Source organism: Pieris brassicae, chromosome 8 (genome assembly GCF_905147105.1).
Source record: "Pieris brassicae chromosome 8, ilPieBrab1.1, whole genome shotgun sequence".
NCBI lineage: Eukaryota > Metazoa > Arthropoda > Insecta > Lepidoptera > Pieridae > Pieris > Pieris brassicae.
The window spans coordinates 4,430,863-4,451,111 of record NC_059672.1 but is presented as its reverse complement, the minus strand read 5'-3'; the positions used below and the strand labels follow the sequence as shown (position 1 = coordinate 4,451,111).

Sequence of the window (20,249 nt, the reverse complement as noted above, 5' to 3'; positions counted from 1 at the left end):
TTTGTCAATTGCAAATTATATAAACTATTTCGTGTTATCCCTCGGGATTTGTGTCAATTATGAAATTAAAAATACCGCGAAGAATTATGATTAAATTGTAATACGCAATACAACAGAAATCATGAAGGCGTGGCAATTTTGGTAATTAGGATATTTTATGGTACTACGTAGGTTAAATTTAAGTTTGCATTATTCCATACAAAAATTCCGCCGTATATATGTACTAACACAATTTAATAGTTGCTTTTATAGCTTCAGAATGCGACTTTCATCCCTGAGGTCGTAGGTTCGATCCCCGGCTGTGCACCAATGGACTTTCTTTCTATGTGTGCATTTAACATTCGCTCGAACGGTGAAGGATATTATTGTGGAGAAACTGGCTTGCCTTAGACCTAAACAGACAAAGGCATGCGTCAGGCACATAAGGCTGATCACCTACTTGCCTATTACATTGATAAATGATCATTAAACAGATACAGAAATCTGAGGCCCAGGCCTAAAAAGGCACCATTCTTTTTTTTATAGTAATACGAATTTACGAGCCAATTCACACTTTATAATTCCTAATATTAAGTTTAAAATATGTTAGATATTTATACTATGTTTGGCTCGTACATTGCTCAATCGGGCTTTATTCGCGATTACTTAAATTGTTGGAGTTACGCCCCGAGAGTATATTTATTTATTCATTTGGGAAACAAACAGATACATCTCTAAAAGTAGAAGTCAGAAAAGAAATATAAACATAAGAATTAAAGCATTGGATATATCCACAAAAAGTTTCACTGATAAAAAAGGATATAAAGCAAAACAAAACGTGACATGACAGAGAACAAAATATTTAAGTAGACAATACAAAGTTTATAGATCGGTAGAACGACAGATATACTAGTAGCCAAAATAAGAAGAAAGATACAAGGTTTACTACTCGAATAGTTGTTTTAACCTATTCTTAAATGAAGCAGTAGAGGAGTGCGAAAAAAGATCGATATTAGTATAGCCACTCTTCAGCATTATAAGCATAGCATTACAAGAAGAAAAAGATTAATGTCGCTACATTTATCCAGTGGCAACTCGACAAAAAAGTTGCCAACATCCAAACCAGGCCAGCGTACTTTAAGATGTTGTTATTGAATCGTAGAATTGATATCACATCGTTTGCAATTAAGATATTTAAAGAACCTGGTTGATTGCCGCAACCTTTTAACAAAATTTGTCATTCCGTTGGTCCCTTCTATTCGTCCCGCGTTTTGGACAAAGCTCACCCATGTCCAGATTGAGCATTCTTATAAACGCGTTAGGTCTGGGTATCCATAATTGCTGCCTCACGCTTTAAAATAGATTTTCGTCTAGTTTGTGTAATTTTAATGGTTTTGTTGAATATTTGTATTATCTCTTCGTGTCATGTTTGCCTATTCGTGCTTGTCACATTAATCATTTTATTATGTAGTTCTTTAACCAATGTATCAGTGGGCTGAGCGTTGGCAAGCTTTTATCAATAAAAAATAAATAGCGTTCCATTTAGCATTGAAAGTATTTAATTAATTAGCATTGTTCTTTGTTATACGTGAGTGGTTTACATAATCAGTGAAAAAATATACTTTAGTATATTATTTATCACTTCGTTGCATAACAATATAAAATTTAACATAATTAAATGAAAGGACGGCAACTGGCCTTATCGCTTTCGAGCGATCTCTTCCAGGCAACCACTTATTTAAAGCATGCCGTTGACCTAGTACAGGAAGTGTAAGTAGTATTGTGAAGATATGTTTTTTGTTAACAAACATCATTATTTAGTATTTTCTCTAGATCTCAACAAGTCTTGGCAATTTATGAAGGATAATTAGAAGTACAAGAAGTAAGTACACTCTCCATTCCACAATTGAATAAGTTGAATATCTCAAGAAAAGGCGCCACTTAAGGTCCTCATCTGAAGTTGATGTTCAAGTAGTACCAATTTTCTTGGGGTTATCCAGCGTCTCCAAAGGAGGCAGGTAGGGGCAGAAGACATTGGAAAAATCCTTTTTTCTATAACTAAATCATAGAAATTATTTATTATTGGTTAAAAATCGTTTAAATTACTATGTTTACATGTTTTAAATATTGTAGTCGGAACAACGTTAACGATTTCACTTTTTACAACTAATTTTCTTGATAAAATTGCAATGATAAACGAATCCTTTTGAGCTGTAGTAGAATCTTGAACATGTTAATCAATGATGCAGTTGTCATGAATGTAATGAAATTATTTATTAAGCTTTAACCGTCCGTTTCATTCCAATATAGGAACCGCAACGAGCGAATTGTGCGTATTTCGTAACACGTTTTAACTTCGCTTTCACTGTCAATTTAAACAAGTACAAAAACTGGGAATATGTTTGGTAGCATTCCATATAGGCTTTAATAAATTCGTTTTCCGTAGAGGAGTGGCTGCTTCCGGATGTCTAAGTTTTCTTACATTAGAATAAAAATATGTCGATTTCGAATCAAGTAATGTTTTGCGTTTCTGTTAAATAATTGAACAAGAGATCAAGTTGCATGGCCGTTGATATGAAGCAAGTACATAAGTATTTGTGGAAGAAGAACGGTGTTGCTCTTATTTTTACCTAAAGAAATCCACGGGGATCCACGACGAGTCACTGAATTGCTCGAAGGCCCCAGTGGCGAGGTCCAGAAGTTGTATATGTATATCCTCAGCGATATAGCGAATTAGGATATGACGCCATCGTACTGATTCGTAGCCGAAGAAGGTGTCGGTAAATAATGATTTACATAAATCGCAAGATCTTGGACATATTTCAAATTTAGAATACCACATGTGACTTTTGACATGAAACTTCGCAGCAACTACGCTGCTACGCTGCGATTTAGAAACCGAAGCCAGCACCTCAACTAGATAGTTTTAATAACGTTATTTTTAGTTTATGTAGTAGTAGTGCAGCGACTAATTATAAAATCCCTATTATAGTGGAGGGACTTTTGTCTTGCGACGGTTGGTGAGGAACCAAGTTGGTGTTCTTCAAGAACTCGGTTTCTTTGTACCAAGGGAATTTGTGCGACAGTGAAGGCGAAGGTTGTTTACGATTCCAAAAGCCAGAACCAATGTGTTGCACAGATCCTCATTAATAGATATGTTGCGCATGTTCCAGATCTATCGAAATTTTTATATGTTCGCAGAGTGAGTTCACAGTAGCGATATTATGTATTTAATTTTATATATTTTATACAATAATTTTTTAATTTCGACATTATCGTATTGGCTGAGTACGGTAGAGATAGCGTATGTATTTTTGTGAATAATTCCACAGTTCGCTGGTTTGAAAACATAGTGTCTTGTGAAGCGGACTGTGGACTTCAAGATGATATTGAAATTTCAATTTTACGATGGCTTTATAATGATTCGGTTTTATAACGATTCAGTAGTGATAAACCCAAACAATTCTTCAGAATACTCACCTTAGTACACTTTGTAGAAAACTTTGAGGGAGAATAAAGCCGATCTGTAATACGTTGGTATTACTCAATTATGTACTGTGTATTATAGTATAAGTCTAATTTGTTTTAAGATTTTAATATCTTCATACATACATTGTCAGTACTGAGGAAAGACAGCATCTAGTATCATTTGGTATATAAGACAATTTTTTGTAAAACTTTGTTGGTAAACCGTTTCCTCCCTGATTCGGATTGATTTTTTCGATCTAAGGGTAAGATTCAGAGTTGGGACTTGGCTTGAACTGTGACACTCATTATCCAATGTTTGATATACGAACACTGTTTGAATAGTTTCGATATTCAAAAATAGTCGAGAACGTCAACTTCCTGTAATAGAAACAAAATTCACTTTAAATTTGTCACTTCCTTTCAAAGTAAATCAAATTCAAAAAAGGAAGTCGACGTTCTAAACCTGAGAACACTCGAAAGTTGTCAAGTGGATGTGAGTAAATTAAGTGGAGATTGAATTGTTTTTAGTAAAACTTTACAATAACATGTATTTTAAAGTATTTCTTAAATATAATATACCAAACTAATAGCATAAATAAAATTAATGACACTAGCATTTCCCATAACAATTTTCGTACATTAAACAAGGGTTGGTAGGGACCCAAGAGTGTAATTTTAATTCATTAATTCAAAAGCAATTACGTCAGCCAAAAGATGACTGATTATGTAATCATATCAGTGTAGTCGTGAGTCATTCGTGAGTTCAATATTTACTTTAATTGTCTCTTAACTGTTTCAGTATTCGTCGCTAGATTTAAGTGCGCGGAGTTTAATTGCGACAAGCCCCAGATTGCGCAGAGCATTTCGTAGGCGTTACCTTAGTGGCAGGCAATCGCGGCCCGCGCCAACACGCTAGTCGCTCCGAAGCCCGATTGCCAGTCTTAGCAAGGTCGCTCTCAAGTCGCCACGCGAGTGCAACAGCGCACAAATAACTTTAAACGCGCGAAAAATGGCAGCTACCGAAGAACTAAGCGGAATTCTAATGAGGAGACAGGCGATCAACGACAAACTCGACGAGGGCTTAGACATTAAACCGAAATATAAATTCGTCAATGTATTCACCGAGTTCCACGAATTTAGCAGAAAGGAAATAAAACAGTACGAGCAAACCTTCAACAAGTGAGTACCTTCTAAGTTTAAAGGGATACAGATGTTTTTCAATAACCTAATCTTAGTTAGCGGCGCTTATTCCGTTGCAAGGTTGCTAATGAGTCTAGAACAACAGGTTTAAATTATTATGAACTTATTTTGTGTATTTATAAAATACACAGCAGGCGTACAACAGTATTATCAAGTCTACAATTTTATCTAGCACGATTAAGTTCTTATTAGATAAGAAGGTAAAATTTCGTCGTAATATATAATAAATAAAAACAAATGGAACAGTATATTATAAGTGCCTCATAATGATAGTGAGAGATAAATTGAATTCATTTTCATTGAATTGGTAATAGGAGCGAATGTCATTATTTTTCATTAGAACTGTTAAGTTTTTGCGAACTTGTCTCGTAAATAAAATGCGGGGCCATTCTGGTAACCATCATTATTGTGAATCGTGGTTCATAACTGCGATCCAGCCTCATCGCTATTAGCCAAAATTTTTATGTTAAGACCTCTTTTCATTTTGATCTACAAAAGACGATATATGTAGCTTCACGAATTAGAAATGTTTGTTGTATACTTATTCGGTGTTTGACATATCCTAATTGATATAAATTTTAATATTGTAAAAAATAAGTTTATTTTTGATTAATATCTGTATATTTTAACTTTTGCTTTAAATGACATATTGTCCATAAACGAGGTAAAATTATTATTACTAACAATATGAATCGCAGCCACTGGTGTAAAGACACGGTAGGCTTTATAAATAAATTACTGTAAGGTAACAATATCGTATTGATTTTACATGATGAGAATGAAAAAGTATTTTGTAATACATTGACATTTATTTAGTAGCATTTAAACTGAGCATTTCGACTCCTGCGATGCGACGTGGGAGATAAAATTCAATGGCTGAGAATATTCTGTTTACCAGAATATACTATTTATATTTTATGATATCCATGACTTAATGACTTTCGTTTTCAACTATCACACGCTAATAAATTCACACGGTTGCTATAGTTTCATTTTCAATGCCATTCAAACTTTTGTAGACGAATTTTATATTTACGAGTGCACAGACGAGGGTATCTTGCGGAAGTTCATGACGCTAGTCGAATTGTATCTATACAAGTGTGTTAAGCAAGATTAGTTAATTGTTAAATCACTTTTAAATACAATGCGTGACGTCATTAAAACTGAATAATACTATGGACGTATTTTTACAAATTAGTCACCAATGCGTAAGGTTTATTTAATAAATATGTTTTGATTTTGTCAACAGTTAGTCATTTGCCATTCATTATAATATCGTCATTTTCTTTCCGTATTCATAACATGTTTCGATAATTTAAAACCTTTAACTTCCGATGAATAAATACGATTTCACAGGTGTATATTATGTAATTATCAATCATTTCCGGTCATCCGTATTACTAATACAGCCTTAATCTGACTAACTGTTTTAACGTTAGTGTAAATTTTTACTTTAAATGATTTGACTTGAAATGTTCAAAGCAGATAAACAACAAAATGTTTGTTACTTTATTTCACATTAAGTTGGTTATCTAAATGTTTTAATAATTATTTGTTCATGTGTCAATCAAAATTGGTATTTAGTCTTTGTTAAAAATCACTAAGTGTATTAGGTACTATGTATTTTATATGTGTCGCAAACAGCTTACGTTTGGTACCATAAGTCTTATGTAGGTACAATGCAGATGGGAAAAATAACTTAATGAATCATGAGTTTTTTTTTCTAATACTAACCGGAAGTTGATATGAGTGTCCACAGTTTATTGGAGTTACTTTTAAAAGAGGAAGTGTGATATGCGACAAAATCAATGTGTGACTCACTGTTATGTTTACGAAGGGCGATAATGGTTACCCTTTAAATTAAATTAAAATTTTATTCCGCGATCGTGTTTTGTTCCATTTTGAAAAAGAACTAGGTCGTAGAATTATGAAAGCGTCCTTTTTAAATAATTTTAAAAAAAGAAAGCTATAGAATATATTTTGTTAAAAAATTTATCCCTCAAGATGTAGTCGAAAGACACGCCTGGCGCAAGGTTTTTGAGTGAAAGGAAAACTAATCAAAATAAATTAAAATATTAATTATGTATTACATACACAGAGCAGTGTTGGCCTAGTGGCTTCAGCGTGCGACTCACATCCTCAGAGGTCGTAGGTTCGATCCCGGGCCGTGCACCAATATGCAAAGTTTCTTACTATCTGCGCATTTAACATTAGCTCGAACGGTGAAGGAAAACATCGTGAGGAAACCGGCTTGCCTTAGACCCAAAAAGTTGACGGTTTGTGTCAGGCACAGAAGGCGGATCACCTACTTGCCAATTCAATTCACAAACGATCATGAAACAGATACAGAAATCTGAGGCCCAGACCTAAAAGGTTGTAGCGCCATTGATTTATTTATTTTTATTAAATAATTACTATATATCATATCCACTGACATCTAGGTTCTTTGGTCTCGTTATCCGATTTCTGTTCTTTCCTAGTGTTTAATTATTTTCACTGTCAGCGTTTATTTATTGGTATTCCGTAGTTTACCGTCCGACCTCAGGACAAAGACACGCAATATAGCCAATGCTATCACTGCAGTTAAAATAATGGGATTGACACTGGTCGGAAGCGTATAAAATATATAAACGATGTCTTGACTTGGTTTTGTCACGAATTACTTCATCGCCAACAGTGCCCTCGTATCACCCTCGCAATTTACTATCATTCAACATCGAGGTCATTTTATTTTATCACCCATAGTCACGTGATAAAATCGTTATATACCTAACACATAAATTCCCTATATGTATCCCGTAACAAAACCAGAACCATACTTGATATACGTAATTAGTATTTATTTACCCGCGTGGTGATATACTTAATATGATAAGATACGGGCATCATGTATTACAATTTCAGGAAGTCATTTCGGGACCAACAATCAAAACAAATAACAAAGCAAACGTTACAAACAAAAGCAAAATTCTAAATTTGAAAATATAATTTATGACTTTATTCTCGTTTGGTACACTAATTACGCTCCTTAATCATGATAAACCTTAATCGACCAAACTGAGAGAAAAGTACCTACTCATTTCATTCCATGTTGAAATGTGCGCTGTGAAAAGTCACAGCGCACATAGACAGAAGACACATAAATTAAATAAAAGTATAATCTTTTACACGATATTTATTCGGAGCGACTTTCTTTCAAACTCAGGCAACCATTTTTAAATTTGTCTAACATTTCCTATGGAAGATAGTTAATGAACAAAGATATATTTTTTGTATCTTATACAATAATACATCTTTATTGATATATCTATTGTTTCCTTTTTAATTATGAGTCACGCAATGTCGTAGAAAATTACACAATAGTGCATCTAAGGAAAATCAAGATTCTTTATTTCCTATACCAGTATTTTATACGTTTTATACTGAGTCACGCAAAATATTTATTAACAATAGGTAGCGTCACGAAGTTTTATGGGAGTCACGCTTTTTGTAAAAGCAAAATCTTACACAGATTAAAATGAAGGAAGTTTAATATACATTGCCATAATTGACCTTTACAAACTTTAAAACACGATTTTCAAATTTGTAAACATACATTATTTGTCGCGTATGCATAGAGCACAATAAAATTGTCGAAACAAAACTTTTTTATGTAAAACTTAATTAAATAAAACATTTCAGATTTAGATTAAATGATCTTAATGATATTAGTTTCCCACAATATTTTTTATTTATTTTATTAAGTTTCGCGAACATTCACATGACAACACAACATAGCATTATTAATTTATCCCTAATGGAAAGGCAGCAACATAGCATTAGCGCTAGGATTCCATTTAAAAAAAAATATAATTTAATCTGTGGGATTAATAAACCCATGTATGTAACATTATAAATTTTTAAGTTGTTTACCATAGACCACTTACTATAAAGTTCCATTTCTGAAATACTTTTTTTTTTTGGGTTTTTATGACCTAGTAGAACCTTTAGGTCAATTTCTGAAATATTATTAGCGTCTCATAGCTTACAATTCTTCGGCTTTTCATAATTTGGTTTATGCTTATTCTGGTAAAATAAAATATTACTATTTGAATCACGTATAATAAATGTTATTTATATAACACACACTGTTTATTTTTATGTTCTCAGATAATATAACATGCTAATTGTCATACTTGATATATGGAACTTGTAAATAATCGTGAGGTCATATTCTGAAGACCTTTACATTTAAAAACGTGAACGATATACATAGTGCGTACTTGAAAGTCTTAAATGAATACTTCTATTGTTGGAGTAACAGCATAGTTTTAAATCTTTCACAATTTGTTTTAGAGGAAAAAAAAATAAAGCGCAAATATAATTTAAATTTACTCATTTATTATTTAGAAAAAAATAAAATACTAAAACACATCGTGTTAGCGGAATTATATAGATACGATTTAAGTTCTGCGGTGACTTTTCTAAAGATTTAAATTTGGAATTCGGTCAGCGTTGCGGTAGAGGAAATTTTACTCGGTAATTCAAATTTAGAATACGATAACAAACGCGAAACGGTTAGGAAATAGCAGTTTCAATGTGATTTTTTGATACGCAATTGTTTTCTTTTTGCACATAAACAATAATCTTCTGATATATACAACCATAATCAACCATTTTGTACAGTTAAATTCTCAAGGCAGCCGTAAAGTATACACGATGATAATATTGTATACATACAAGTTATATGAGGCAACCCACTACTATAACGCAATATTGATAAAATTGTAATAATTAGCTATAATCTGTTGAACTATAATGTCTTTTTCTCGCAAGTAATACTACACCAAATACAAAATGTATTTCTGCCTTATACAGAATTACCATTTTCGTAACACGTGTATTCTTACATCTTTGCTTATCTTAAGCGTCAGTGTTTATGAAACAAGAATTACAACATTTAGGTCACAAGACAAATATAAAATTAGGATACAGTAAATAACGGGCGAGTGTTAGGCTAACGAACTGGCCGTTGAAATCCAATTAGACAATAGTACTTTTGGCGCCCTAAAAAAATATAGGCCATTCGTGACAATTGACGCGTTGGGGTATTTTTTTAACCACCGGGGGCCGACTAGGCTTTTCAGTTGTTTTGTTTTTTCGCGCAATAATCCAAAACAAGACTTTATAATCCTTATAATTTATCAATATTTTTATTATTTTTCAGCTTATATTGTACATAACACAGTAAATAGACTTATTACTAATGCTAATAGCTATTACTTCACTATGAGGTATTAAACTCTTTAAGCGAGGTATTAATTTTTTGCCTGCGTTGTTAGTGTTTTCGCGAATGCATTTTAGAGTTAACTAAAGTTTTTGCGGTTTCTAAAATAATAAACACGTTAATAAAATTGAAATTTATATCTCTCTAATAAGTGTTATGATAATTGGTTTAAACCCGGTATGAAATATGGTTTTTTGTATACAGCCTTGAGTATATTTGAAAAAAAAATTGCCGGTAATATAACTAAAGTTTACCAAATAATTTTAATTTGGAAAATATCTCACTTCGAAAGATTACTGTACATCAAAACAATTCCATACACAAAACGATTATGCAGCTAAGTTTAACTCAGTATAAATTACTACTTATGTAAGGCCATTTCCGAGTTTCTTAATTAATAATTAATTTGCTTTATGTAATATGAACGGTGGCATTGGGTCGAATATAGTAAATTAAATGTGTGATCGCCTCTTTGCACAGATTAATATTAGCATAGTCAATACGTTTATCTTGCATAATCTTACCCAGTTTAGCGCGAAAGTTATTAAACGTTTTAATTATTATATATACCGACAGTGTTACATCAAAATTTAAATTTTGGATTAGAATAAATTATAAGACCAAGATCAAACAAACTGCTGGAGAAAAAAAAACATTTGTCAGAAACTGTCATGCTGACATAAGGCTCATCGTAACTTTTTAACATATATCTGTGGCTACAAAACAGAGAATACTGGATGATTACCTATGACATTAATGAACAAACTGCGTGTGTATGAATATAACTAGAATTAAGACTGATCAGTAAGCAATTGACAGGATGTGACATAGAAAAGGGAACTCTAGAAGTTAGTCGCTTCGTAGACCAAGACACATCTTCGGTAGCAGCGGAAAAATTGAAAACACAAAAAGGTTCTCTCATTATTGCTATTGCTACACATTTCAGATCAACTTCCACGTCATTAGTATCCCTTACAAAATAGTTTTCATTTACGACAAAAGCATTTTCCTGATATTTGTGCGCAAAGTATAATATTTAAACGATGTATGTGCTGTGTTTAGTTCTAATTACGTCTATAGCTGTTACGTGCTGCAAAAAAATGTATTCTTATTATTCATACATTTGTTCGTATAATTCTTGTTAAATAGTAGTTAATAAACGTGTAAAAAGATAAATTTTCCTAAAATAAAAGTTTATCTTAGATACAGTAAGCTTAGATATATTAATTTCGATAAATGCAATTGATAAAATATTGAACAGAATGGTTTTTCCTTACCGTTATCCTTTTCACTATAAAGGAAATGGCAAGTATGCTATACGTCTATTTAAAAATACTATACATTGTAACTACAGGTTCAGGGTCGTGAAAACAAAGGAGAAACTTTTCGCAAGACTGTGATTGGTCAAATAAAAAATAATAATTGCACGTCAATTGATTACCTTCTCCTTCGTTTAAATTGTATAATATCTGAATATTATTGGGTTTATTTGGTATTTATATAAATATTGGCCCTACTGACAGCGCCATCGTTCTGACTTTTGTTACCCGTTAACCTGCGAAATAACAAAAGATCACACCTTCTTCCTGAACAAAATAAGAAAAAATAATATCGAATTAGGATCTCATAAACTTGTGGAGGAAGGCTTATGTATTGTTTCTCCAACCTAAAGGGAGAATCCTCGACCAGTCTAACCACATGCTGCCCCCCCTGAAGGCCCCAGTACCTAAGGTCGAGAAGTCTATATCCTTAGCGGCCATAATGTCGCACTAACTTCCCGTTTCAGGGTATGACGTCATCGCAGTGATTTGTAAGAGCAGATTGTAGATGTCGCTACCAAGTTATAGTTGAAGACAATACTCTAAAACGTAGTACTGCAGAGTACGTCAATTGAAGCAATTAATTAAATAATTATTACTCATCTCATGTTACGTATTTATGTACATATGTAGAACAGTCATTATTGTTAACTTTAATAAAGTATACTTCAAAGCCTATAGTTTACTTTACTGTACTATTATTATGTTTCTGTTTATACAACGTTATATCATGGCATATTCTTCATCACAATTGCACTGAGTTATTACATATATACTTACTTAGTTATATACTGCATAAACTTAAGAAAAACACTTTTTGAACGGATTAAAGCTATGTATTATTATTAAATACAGATAACACAACTTTCTCTGCAGCTGTGATACTTTTGACATTTAACACCTTTTGTCTTCAGTCACCGTGACCACGCACGCTGAAAAGTACGCGAAACGTCGGAAAAAAAATTAAAATTTAGAATTATGTAAATAATTATAAGTTTTTAATAATAATACATAGCTTTAACCCGTTCAAAAAGTGTTGTTCTTAATTTGTAAAAGCTATTTTAACAAAAGACAATACTATGCATAAACTTATTAAATAAACAAAAAGTATTGCATACTTTAAATTAAAGAAATCTCATCGTAGCAGCCCTATAAAGGTGTCTGCATTATGTTTGCCGCAGAATGCATTTACATTCAGAACAAGCGGTCACTTTGTCATTATGAATTTGAATATAGAATGTTGACATCGAATACATTGACTTCTTTACAAACGAGATTTATTAGCACTAGATATACAATATAACTAGTATATAGAGTTATGTTTATATAGTATATAGAGTTTAAATCAAAATATTAATTTATCATATGGGTGGCATATTCTAGACATATGAACGTCATTAAAGTATAAATGATCCTTAGCTATCGTGTTAGCTTCCCAAATCAAGGATGTAGATCGGGCGTGTAAAACTAATAATAATAATTTTTCTTTTCTACTATATAACATTTGTAACAAACAATAAAATTACAGTTAAGAAGGTATTGGGAGCCAGTCTCCCACTACCTTCCCCACGACTTTTCAAACTACGTAAGAACCTGTGATATGGATAACCAGGCTTCCATTCCACAGCAGAGTCATGGAGTGGTAACAAGAGGTACATACATATATGGGTAGGCAAACAAATTTACCGATTTTTTAATAAGGAAATAAAGCAAAACCAAACAGTCAACTAATTAGAAGTAGAGATAAAGGGTATGGGTGTATGTGAGGGTGTGCGTGTGCGTGTGCGTGTGCGTGTGCGTGTGCGTGTGAGTGTGTGTATGTGTGTGTGATAGAGAAAGAGGATCTATACGTGTATGTGTGAGTGAGTGGTAGGAGGGTGTGAACAATGTGAAAATTATTTCAATACATCTAGCAGATTTTCCGTTTGGTCATAGTCCAAAGTACCAGAAGTAAACTAGTAAAAACCTGGCAAGAAACTCATTACCCCTCGTTTTGATTGCGTTAATTACATTTTGTGAAAAATAATAGCAAAATGCTTTAAGGGGCTGCGAACTTTCATATATTCTAAACAATTCTCCTTCATTACTCTTCTTAGTACGAGAAGATTTGTATTTGGAGTCCATAATATTTCAACTCCCAACACACAACACCATTCTTGAATTGCCACCTTTTTATATAACAGGGGTCAAACGGGCAGAAGGCTCACCTGATGTTAAAACATTCCGTCGCCCATAGACACGAACATTGACAGAGAGCCAGCGAAGTGCTTTGCTGGCCTTTTAAGAAGTGGTATGCTCTTTTCTTTAAGGACCCCAAGTCAAATTTTGTTTGGAAATAAATCCGTGGGAAGCCGGTTCCATATAGTGGTGGTACGCTGCAAAAGCTTTAAACACTCAGTAGTGGATCGACGGACGTCAAGGTCCGATGATCCACAGAGATAGGGGTTGAATTTCGTATTTTGTCTCGAAGTCCGGTGATAAAACTCAGTTGCAGGTATTAATCCGAACAACACCACTGAGCACTCTTCGTGGTATTTCGGAGAGACCATCGACATCTCTACGCAACGCCAAGGGGTCAAGTCACAGATCACTGTACTGTAAAGTCAGATTAATGCGGCAATTCTGAGCGATACTGGACAATATAGATGGAAATATTTTCATTGGTGTTATTTGCCTGGATCTCTTAATGAATTTTCTTAGGTGACTAGAATGTCAAATCTGTAACCCAAGCACGTGGGCACGGCTCACCCAGCTGCCTCTCTATATACGCCTATGTGATTGTGTAAACTACAGCCTACCTAGACGTTACCAATCTTATATTTGTACACCTGTGTACACGTAAGAATCTCTCTCAAAACACCTAGGCATGTTTTTGTAATATTCTATATACGTATAGGAGTATATTAAAGAATTTTAGAAAGGAGTATATTGAAGAACAATTTCCTAACAATAATTTTATAATTTAATTTCCATTTATAACAAGACGAAATTCAAATTTAGAATTTAAAAAAAACACAGCTAATTGACAATCATAGAAACAACAAAACAATATTTTAGGGTTAAAACTAAAACAACAATATTATACCTAGATTTAAGAATTATGTAATACTAAAAATGTGTACGTGGGAGGGTAGGTGGGAGTTCTTTTGTAGCTTGCTTTAATTTAAGGTCAAGTGATCTTGGCCGTCATTCAGATTTTCATTTAAGCCGATCTCAACTTAGATAAGCACCTACATGATAATAAGTGGTTCTTTTCTGTAGTTATTAATTTATATTAATATAACCAATATTTAGTACAGTATTGTAACTAACACAGTGGAATTGTGATTGTTTGGTTAAGTAAATACATTATTATTTTTTATTCACGTTTAATCAGGTAAAGAAGTTGACGAATGTAGAATTTAGTATTGCTACCTTTGTTTAAACAAGGATGCCTCCAACAAGGCAAGGTACATTCTCAAATTCGAGACTTAGCGAAAACTGATTCCGCTAAGTCTAGTTCGACGTTTTTACATCCCTCTAGAATTGTAGTAGGTTCCGAAAATAAGGCTTAAAAATATATCAAATAAACTAATCGTTTCTATAGATCAAAATCCACGTTTTCTAATTCTGAATGTTACCCTCTCAGTTCACTTATATTACAAATAAATTTCAGATGCACAAAACAAAGTTTTATTTAAATCAGAAAGCAATTAGTATTTATCTAAGAAACATTGGTGTCATATTTGATATTAAACATTCATTAAGATTATCAATAAATGAACTAGTCGATTCAAATTTCCAACAAATGATAAATAAAATATGACCCCCAAGACCCGAAATTTATTTATGACATAAAACCTCTGAGGGTAGGCTAAATTCTATCTATAAATAATGTTTAGTTTATTTGCTTTGAATATGTTTGAGTTTGGGATCGCTAGCGTCGTATAAAAATTCTTTATTTTATCTTCAGAACTAGAGGAATAGTAGTTGACAATTAGTTTTGGTTCGTTTACATATTGCTAAGCTTTCATTTTTTTTTAAATATAAGACATGTTTCACATCAAAGAGTTTCCGTCGACCATACTACAGTTATTTTAATTTTGTATGAGGCATTTCCTCTTTCCTCAAGGCTTTTAACCGGCCGTCTACATAGATCGTATCGATAGTAAAAAGTTCTCTTTCTCTGATTCATATATAATTACGTATTTTAAAAATAAGTATCGTTCTACAATGTTGCTAATAGCCCCAATTGTATTACAATAACGTGACACGCATAATTTTTTTATATTCATATGACACGATTGGTATGTAACCCACTTTCCACATGGGACATAAATATGTTACCTCTTACGTAAGTGTAACGGTCCTATTGAAATGCTTGCAATTTGTGAAACGTCAGTCTATGCTCGACTTGAAAGGAAAGAACAATCAATGCTACGAAATGACTCTCGAGTATTCTTACGTTTTGCTTCACAAGCAGTTCAGTCTGTGAAGTTTCCAACGTTACTTTTACAGATCTATACCTACTAAAATTATTGTGAAATTTTGCGAGGTTGTTGAGGTAATCTTTAGATCTATTTAAGCGATTTTGAAAATTCTTATACAAGGCGACTATCATAGGGAATATATTAAGCTAGACTTTAACGTCTAGTAAGAGCAAAGTAAATAGGAAAACAACGGTTTAACATTACTTACGAACATAACGTAAAGCTTGACAATTATATCTATGTAATATTTATATGTATATCCTCCCCGCGTTTATCTGTTCGCGATAAACTCAAAAACTACTAGGAGGTTATTGCGCTTTACACTAATATATATAATGATTAATGAGGAAGTTTTAAATGTATAATTCTCCAAGGTTTACGAGTTTCCCGTGCCAAACCGGGTCGATAGTGTTCAATAAAATTACAAGAAATGTAGAATGTACCTAATATAAACCAGCCACTAAAAAATACATTTTCTGACCTAGGTTTATTAAATAAAAAGTATCGTTGCATATCAGAGATACAAGATCCTTATTAAGAGTCTTATTACATTTTATCCCATTTTTGCAAGTAGGTATAGATTTGTTTACACACAGTAATATTTTAAGGTTTATTTATAATTACATATCATCTCAATTACAGTTAAAGTATTTCCTATGCATGCTATTTAAATATGCATTAACTCTCCTAGTATCATAAATATATATGATAGGTTTTCTAACATTAATCATAAGACTTGGTTGAAATAAGTTATTATAAACTAATGGAAAAATTCTTTAAAGTCGGCAAACAGAATAGACTTTTTACATTGTCTAATAAGTTTTTAATGCATACAATTTCTGACCTTTAAGAGAAATTGTTCTATGGTATTGTTTCCCTAGATATGTTTTTCCCATAGATTGTTTTTATAAGATCTATTTTATTTAACAAAGCTTTTGATTGCATTAAATAAATAGCTAATATTGAATGACTTTTCTTTCAGATTTGACGAGGGGCGAGATGGCTTTCTAGACTTGAACGAAGTAAAACGCATGATGGAACGTTTAGGGGCTCCTCAAACACACCTTGGATTAAAAGCCATGATTTCAGAAGTAGATGAAGATGGCGACAACAGAATTAGTTTTAGGGAGTTCTTACTTATATACAGGTTAGTTCAGTAGATCCGATGTCCTTATGGGCTAAGAACTCCAAAGTATCAAGGTCCTATCATACTCGTGTACCCACAAGTTGTGTTACAAATGAAAATACATTTTTTTATGATTACTTCATGTATGTAATATTATTAAAATTTATACTTACATATTATCTTGGCTACCTTGGATTTTATACAGGCATTTAATCCGTTTGGCGACGAATCTATGGATTTACGAACTGTTTCCAAAGGAAATTTCGTCACTGTTTGCTTCAAAGATTTTTTGAGAGACTCAATGTCGCAGTGCCCTTAAAAGCAGGCTATGTCCTCTAAAACTATATACTTATTCCAAATTCAAAATAAAAGTTTAAAAAGAAAAGAGTTTATGCAACAGTATTTATGGCAAAACTTAGATATTCTAAAATTAAAATCGCCATATTTTAACATATAACAAGAGAATTCGGTTCTTGGTGGGAATGATCATTGTCAAAATTATCAAGACGAAAAAAACACACGTATGCATAAATTAGTTCTGAAGGCGATTTACAAAGAAACGATCACAGGAATAATATCACTAATTATCTAAGTTTCCAATATAATCGTTGTTTTGTTAAATAATGAATTATTAAATACGGATAGAAATCGTCATCCTGTGAGCCATTATTTCACGTAACCGTATAATATAGTAAGTACATTAAATACTGGTTAGGTTTTTCAAGAATATCAAGAGTGTCCAAGTTTAGACCTTATAAGGCGCCATCCGCCAGACTTGTCTGGCTCTGACGAGGCGAAACAATCAATACAGCTTTATTGGAATTTGTAGACGCCGTACTTTTAAGAAGTTTTATCTAACCTAGCGATTTTTCTCTGTTTATATTATGAATATCAATCGCAGCGTTTGTATTAAAGCTTTTATTAATTTCTTTGAATCCTGCGTTACGTGCTAAACTCTACCCGGAATCTTCTATAGATAGATGAAATATTAAACATGAAACTATTTTAATTGTTTACAGAAAAGCGAGAGCAGGAGAACTCGAATCGGATTCAGGGTTGGAAGCATTCGCGAGACTGACCGAAATAAACGTAGATCAAGTAGGAGTTAACGGGGCGAAAAATTTCTTCGAAGCTAAAATCGAAGAACTATCTAAAACTAACAAGTTCCACGACGAAATAATACAAGAACAGGAAGAAAAACGTCGCGAGGCAGAAGAAAAGGCTTTAAGGAAACAGAGGTTCAAAGAAAAATCTGCGATCTTTCAACATTAATTAGAGCTAGGTTAGGTTGTTGTATCTAGTCCATAAGCTGTTACCATGTAATATGTTTAAGATGTATATTGTAGGTGTATCTTGTAAAATAATTTTATATAAGTTAAAAGAGTTGAGTGTTTTCGGTCAATATAGGTTTATCTTTACATTTTCGAGAAGTTTTCTGGCAAAAATATTACAGCTATGCTGCTGAAACTGTTATTTCGATATTTGGTCCAATCACCTTGATGTAATTCCAATCTTTATGTTTTCAACACGTAAGCGCAAAAAGCATTCGTTTGATGACTTCCTTATGCTTTGCTCAATGCGTTACGAATTTTGATGCATAGTAGGAGTGAACTAGTTTGCATCTAGGTCCCTGGTAATGTCAACAGAATACTTTCATATTTTTAATTGTATAACTTGTTAAGTATATGTATGAGAGATATATGTTAAGAATCTTAGTTACTTCCTCAAAATATAACAATAGTGGGTTACGGTCTAAACTTTAGGTAAACTTTGTAAGGTAAATTTTCTGTTTTTTGTCTTTACATTAAAAATTAACCAAAGGCAAACCATGTTTTTCAACCTAAATTCCTTGTTAATCGTATTTGTATGGATTATGCCAAGCTATCCAATTATTATTTTATTTATTATGGAAATTAAATTTGTAAATAAAAAAAATATTTGTTTTTTTTTAATATACCAAGTAAAGTAAATCGTCTCAAATAAACCTGGCGCCGAACAGTTGCAGATGAGGCAAAGAGAGGAGGAAAGACTTGGAGCGAGGTGAAACACGAGGCTTAAGACTGAACGCGATGAAAACTCACTGTGGACGCCCTCTGCCCCATCTAGGGGTTATAGGACATTAAGTAGTAGTAGTAAGAAAATAGTAAAATAAAAAAAAATAATAGTAAAAGGAAATTATTTATTATTCAAACTAATAAGTATATACTTATTACTAACTTAAGTTTTGATTAGAGTCTAAATTATTTTGAACCAACCGATCAAAAGGTGGAATGCTTGATAAATTAATATTTTTTAATGTAGCCAACTCCTTCATAAGAGAAACATTCTGAAAAAAAAACTTCTTAATAAAATCAGCATATTAAAATGTTAAGTTTTATTGTGAGTGTTGAAAATTTGGAATTTGTTAGCATTTTCACATAAATTACATTTTACAAAAAAGAAACAGTAAATGTATATTCATGTGCAATAAAAAAACTTAATAATACTAATATTATTAGATCTGAGTGCAAGATTAACAATAATACAGCACTATTATTGTTAATGTTGCCGCAATGCAGCAGCATCAGCAACAATTTTTTTTCTCATAATTGAACATAATACACTACCTGTTTCACGTTATTCTCCAATTCTCCCCCGGGGTTTGTTAATTCTTTAATCTGCCTCAACTCTGACGTTCTAAATCATAATAAATAATATACTACCCATCATGAAGTAATAGTAATAATATTTATACAAATTAAAAATTTTATACTTACATCAACTGTGACAGTTGATTCATTGTTACTAGTTCGTTTTGTAATTCGATCTGTAATTGTTGTACAGACATTTTAAATAGTCTATTAACTTTAGAAATAAAATATATTAGTATGCTTAATATATATCAATAAACAATTGCTGATTTGTTGTAATACTAATTATTTTTTTGATACACTGACGACTGTTACAGTTACGGCTAACAAATTTAAAATTTTGTTTGTCATTTTTAACAGTGACAAGTGAAACTTGGCATAATTTATATTAATGACCACACAAGGGAAAAATTAAAATATTCTTATTGCATTTTATTAAACTACCTACAAATAGAATTATATATATACAATTCAGGAGTGCGATATCACATTATGGCATCTATGGGAGGGAACAATTAATACATTTTGTTGACTGTGCCTTTTACAGCCTTAAACAGAAGTATAACTTTATAAAGCTATGCATTTATTGATCGTCACCATAGCATCTACAACATCATACCCCATTTAAAATAGCCATACTGATTGTGTTAAGAGATTTTCATTAAATTATCATTGACTAATTGGTTTAAAGCAGAACTGCAATTTTAGTGTAAAGAAATGCAATGTTCTAGGCATTTGGGGTTGTTATCTCTGGGGGCTCTGGATTCGGAGTTTTTATCGACTGTGGTTCGT

At 32.4% G+C, this 20,249-nt stretch overlaps 1 protein-coding gene and 1 long non-coding RNA gene across 3 annotated transcripts; one reads left to right on the top strand and one right to left on the bottom strand.

Moving 5' to 3' along the window:
• Positions 1-4,326: 4,326 nt before the first annotated feature.
• Positions 4,327-18,756, top strand: LOC123713486 (EF-hand domain-containing protein D2 homolog). The gene is made up of 3 exons (XM_045667170.1): positions 4,327-4,626; positions 16,684-16,848; positions 17,847-18,756. The coding sequence occupies exons 1-3, from the start codon at positions 4,457-4,459 to the stop codon at positions 18,097-18,099; spliced, it is 588 nt and encodes a 195-aa protein (XP_045523126.1). The 5' UTR covers positions 4,327-4,456; the 3' UTR covers positions 18,100-18,756.
• A 44-nt stretch (positions 18,757-18,800) lies between these two features.
• LOC123713487 lies at positions 18,801-19,790 on the bottom strand. Of its 2 annotated transcripts, XR_006754197.1 has the most exons (4): positions 19,584-19,790; positions 19,434-19,503; positions 19,083-19,153; positions 18,801-18,929 (listed from the first exon to the last, which is right to left on the bottom strand). It is a non-coding gene; the product is annotated as an uncharacterized LOC123713487 (long non-coding RNA). The 2 variants fall into 2 exon arrangements; XR_006754196.1 differs by lacking the exon at positions 18,801-18,929 and having other exon boundaries at positions 18,987-19,153; positions 19,584-19,789.
• Positions 19,791-20,249: the final 459 nt, after the last annotated feature.

Coding starts and splice junctions, on each gene's coding strand:
- LOC123713486 (XM_045667170.1), top strand. CDS start 4,457: ATGGCAGCTACCGAAGAACTAAGCGGAATTCTAATGAGGAGACAGGCG. Junction 4,627..16,683: donor TACGAGCAAACCTTCAACAA/GTGAGTACCTTC, acceptor CTTTTCTTTCAG/ATTTGACGAGGGGCGAGATG. Junction 16,849..17,846: donor GAGTTCTTACTTATATACAG/GTTAGTTCAGTA, acceptor AATTGTTTACAG/AAAAGCGAGAGCAGGAGAAC.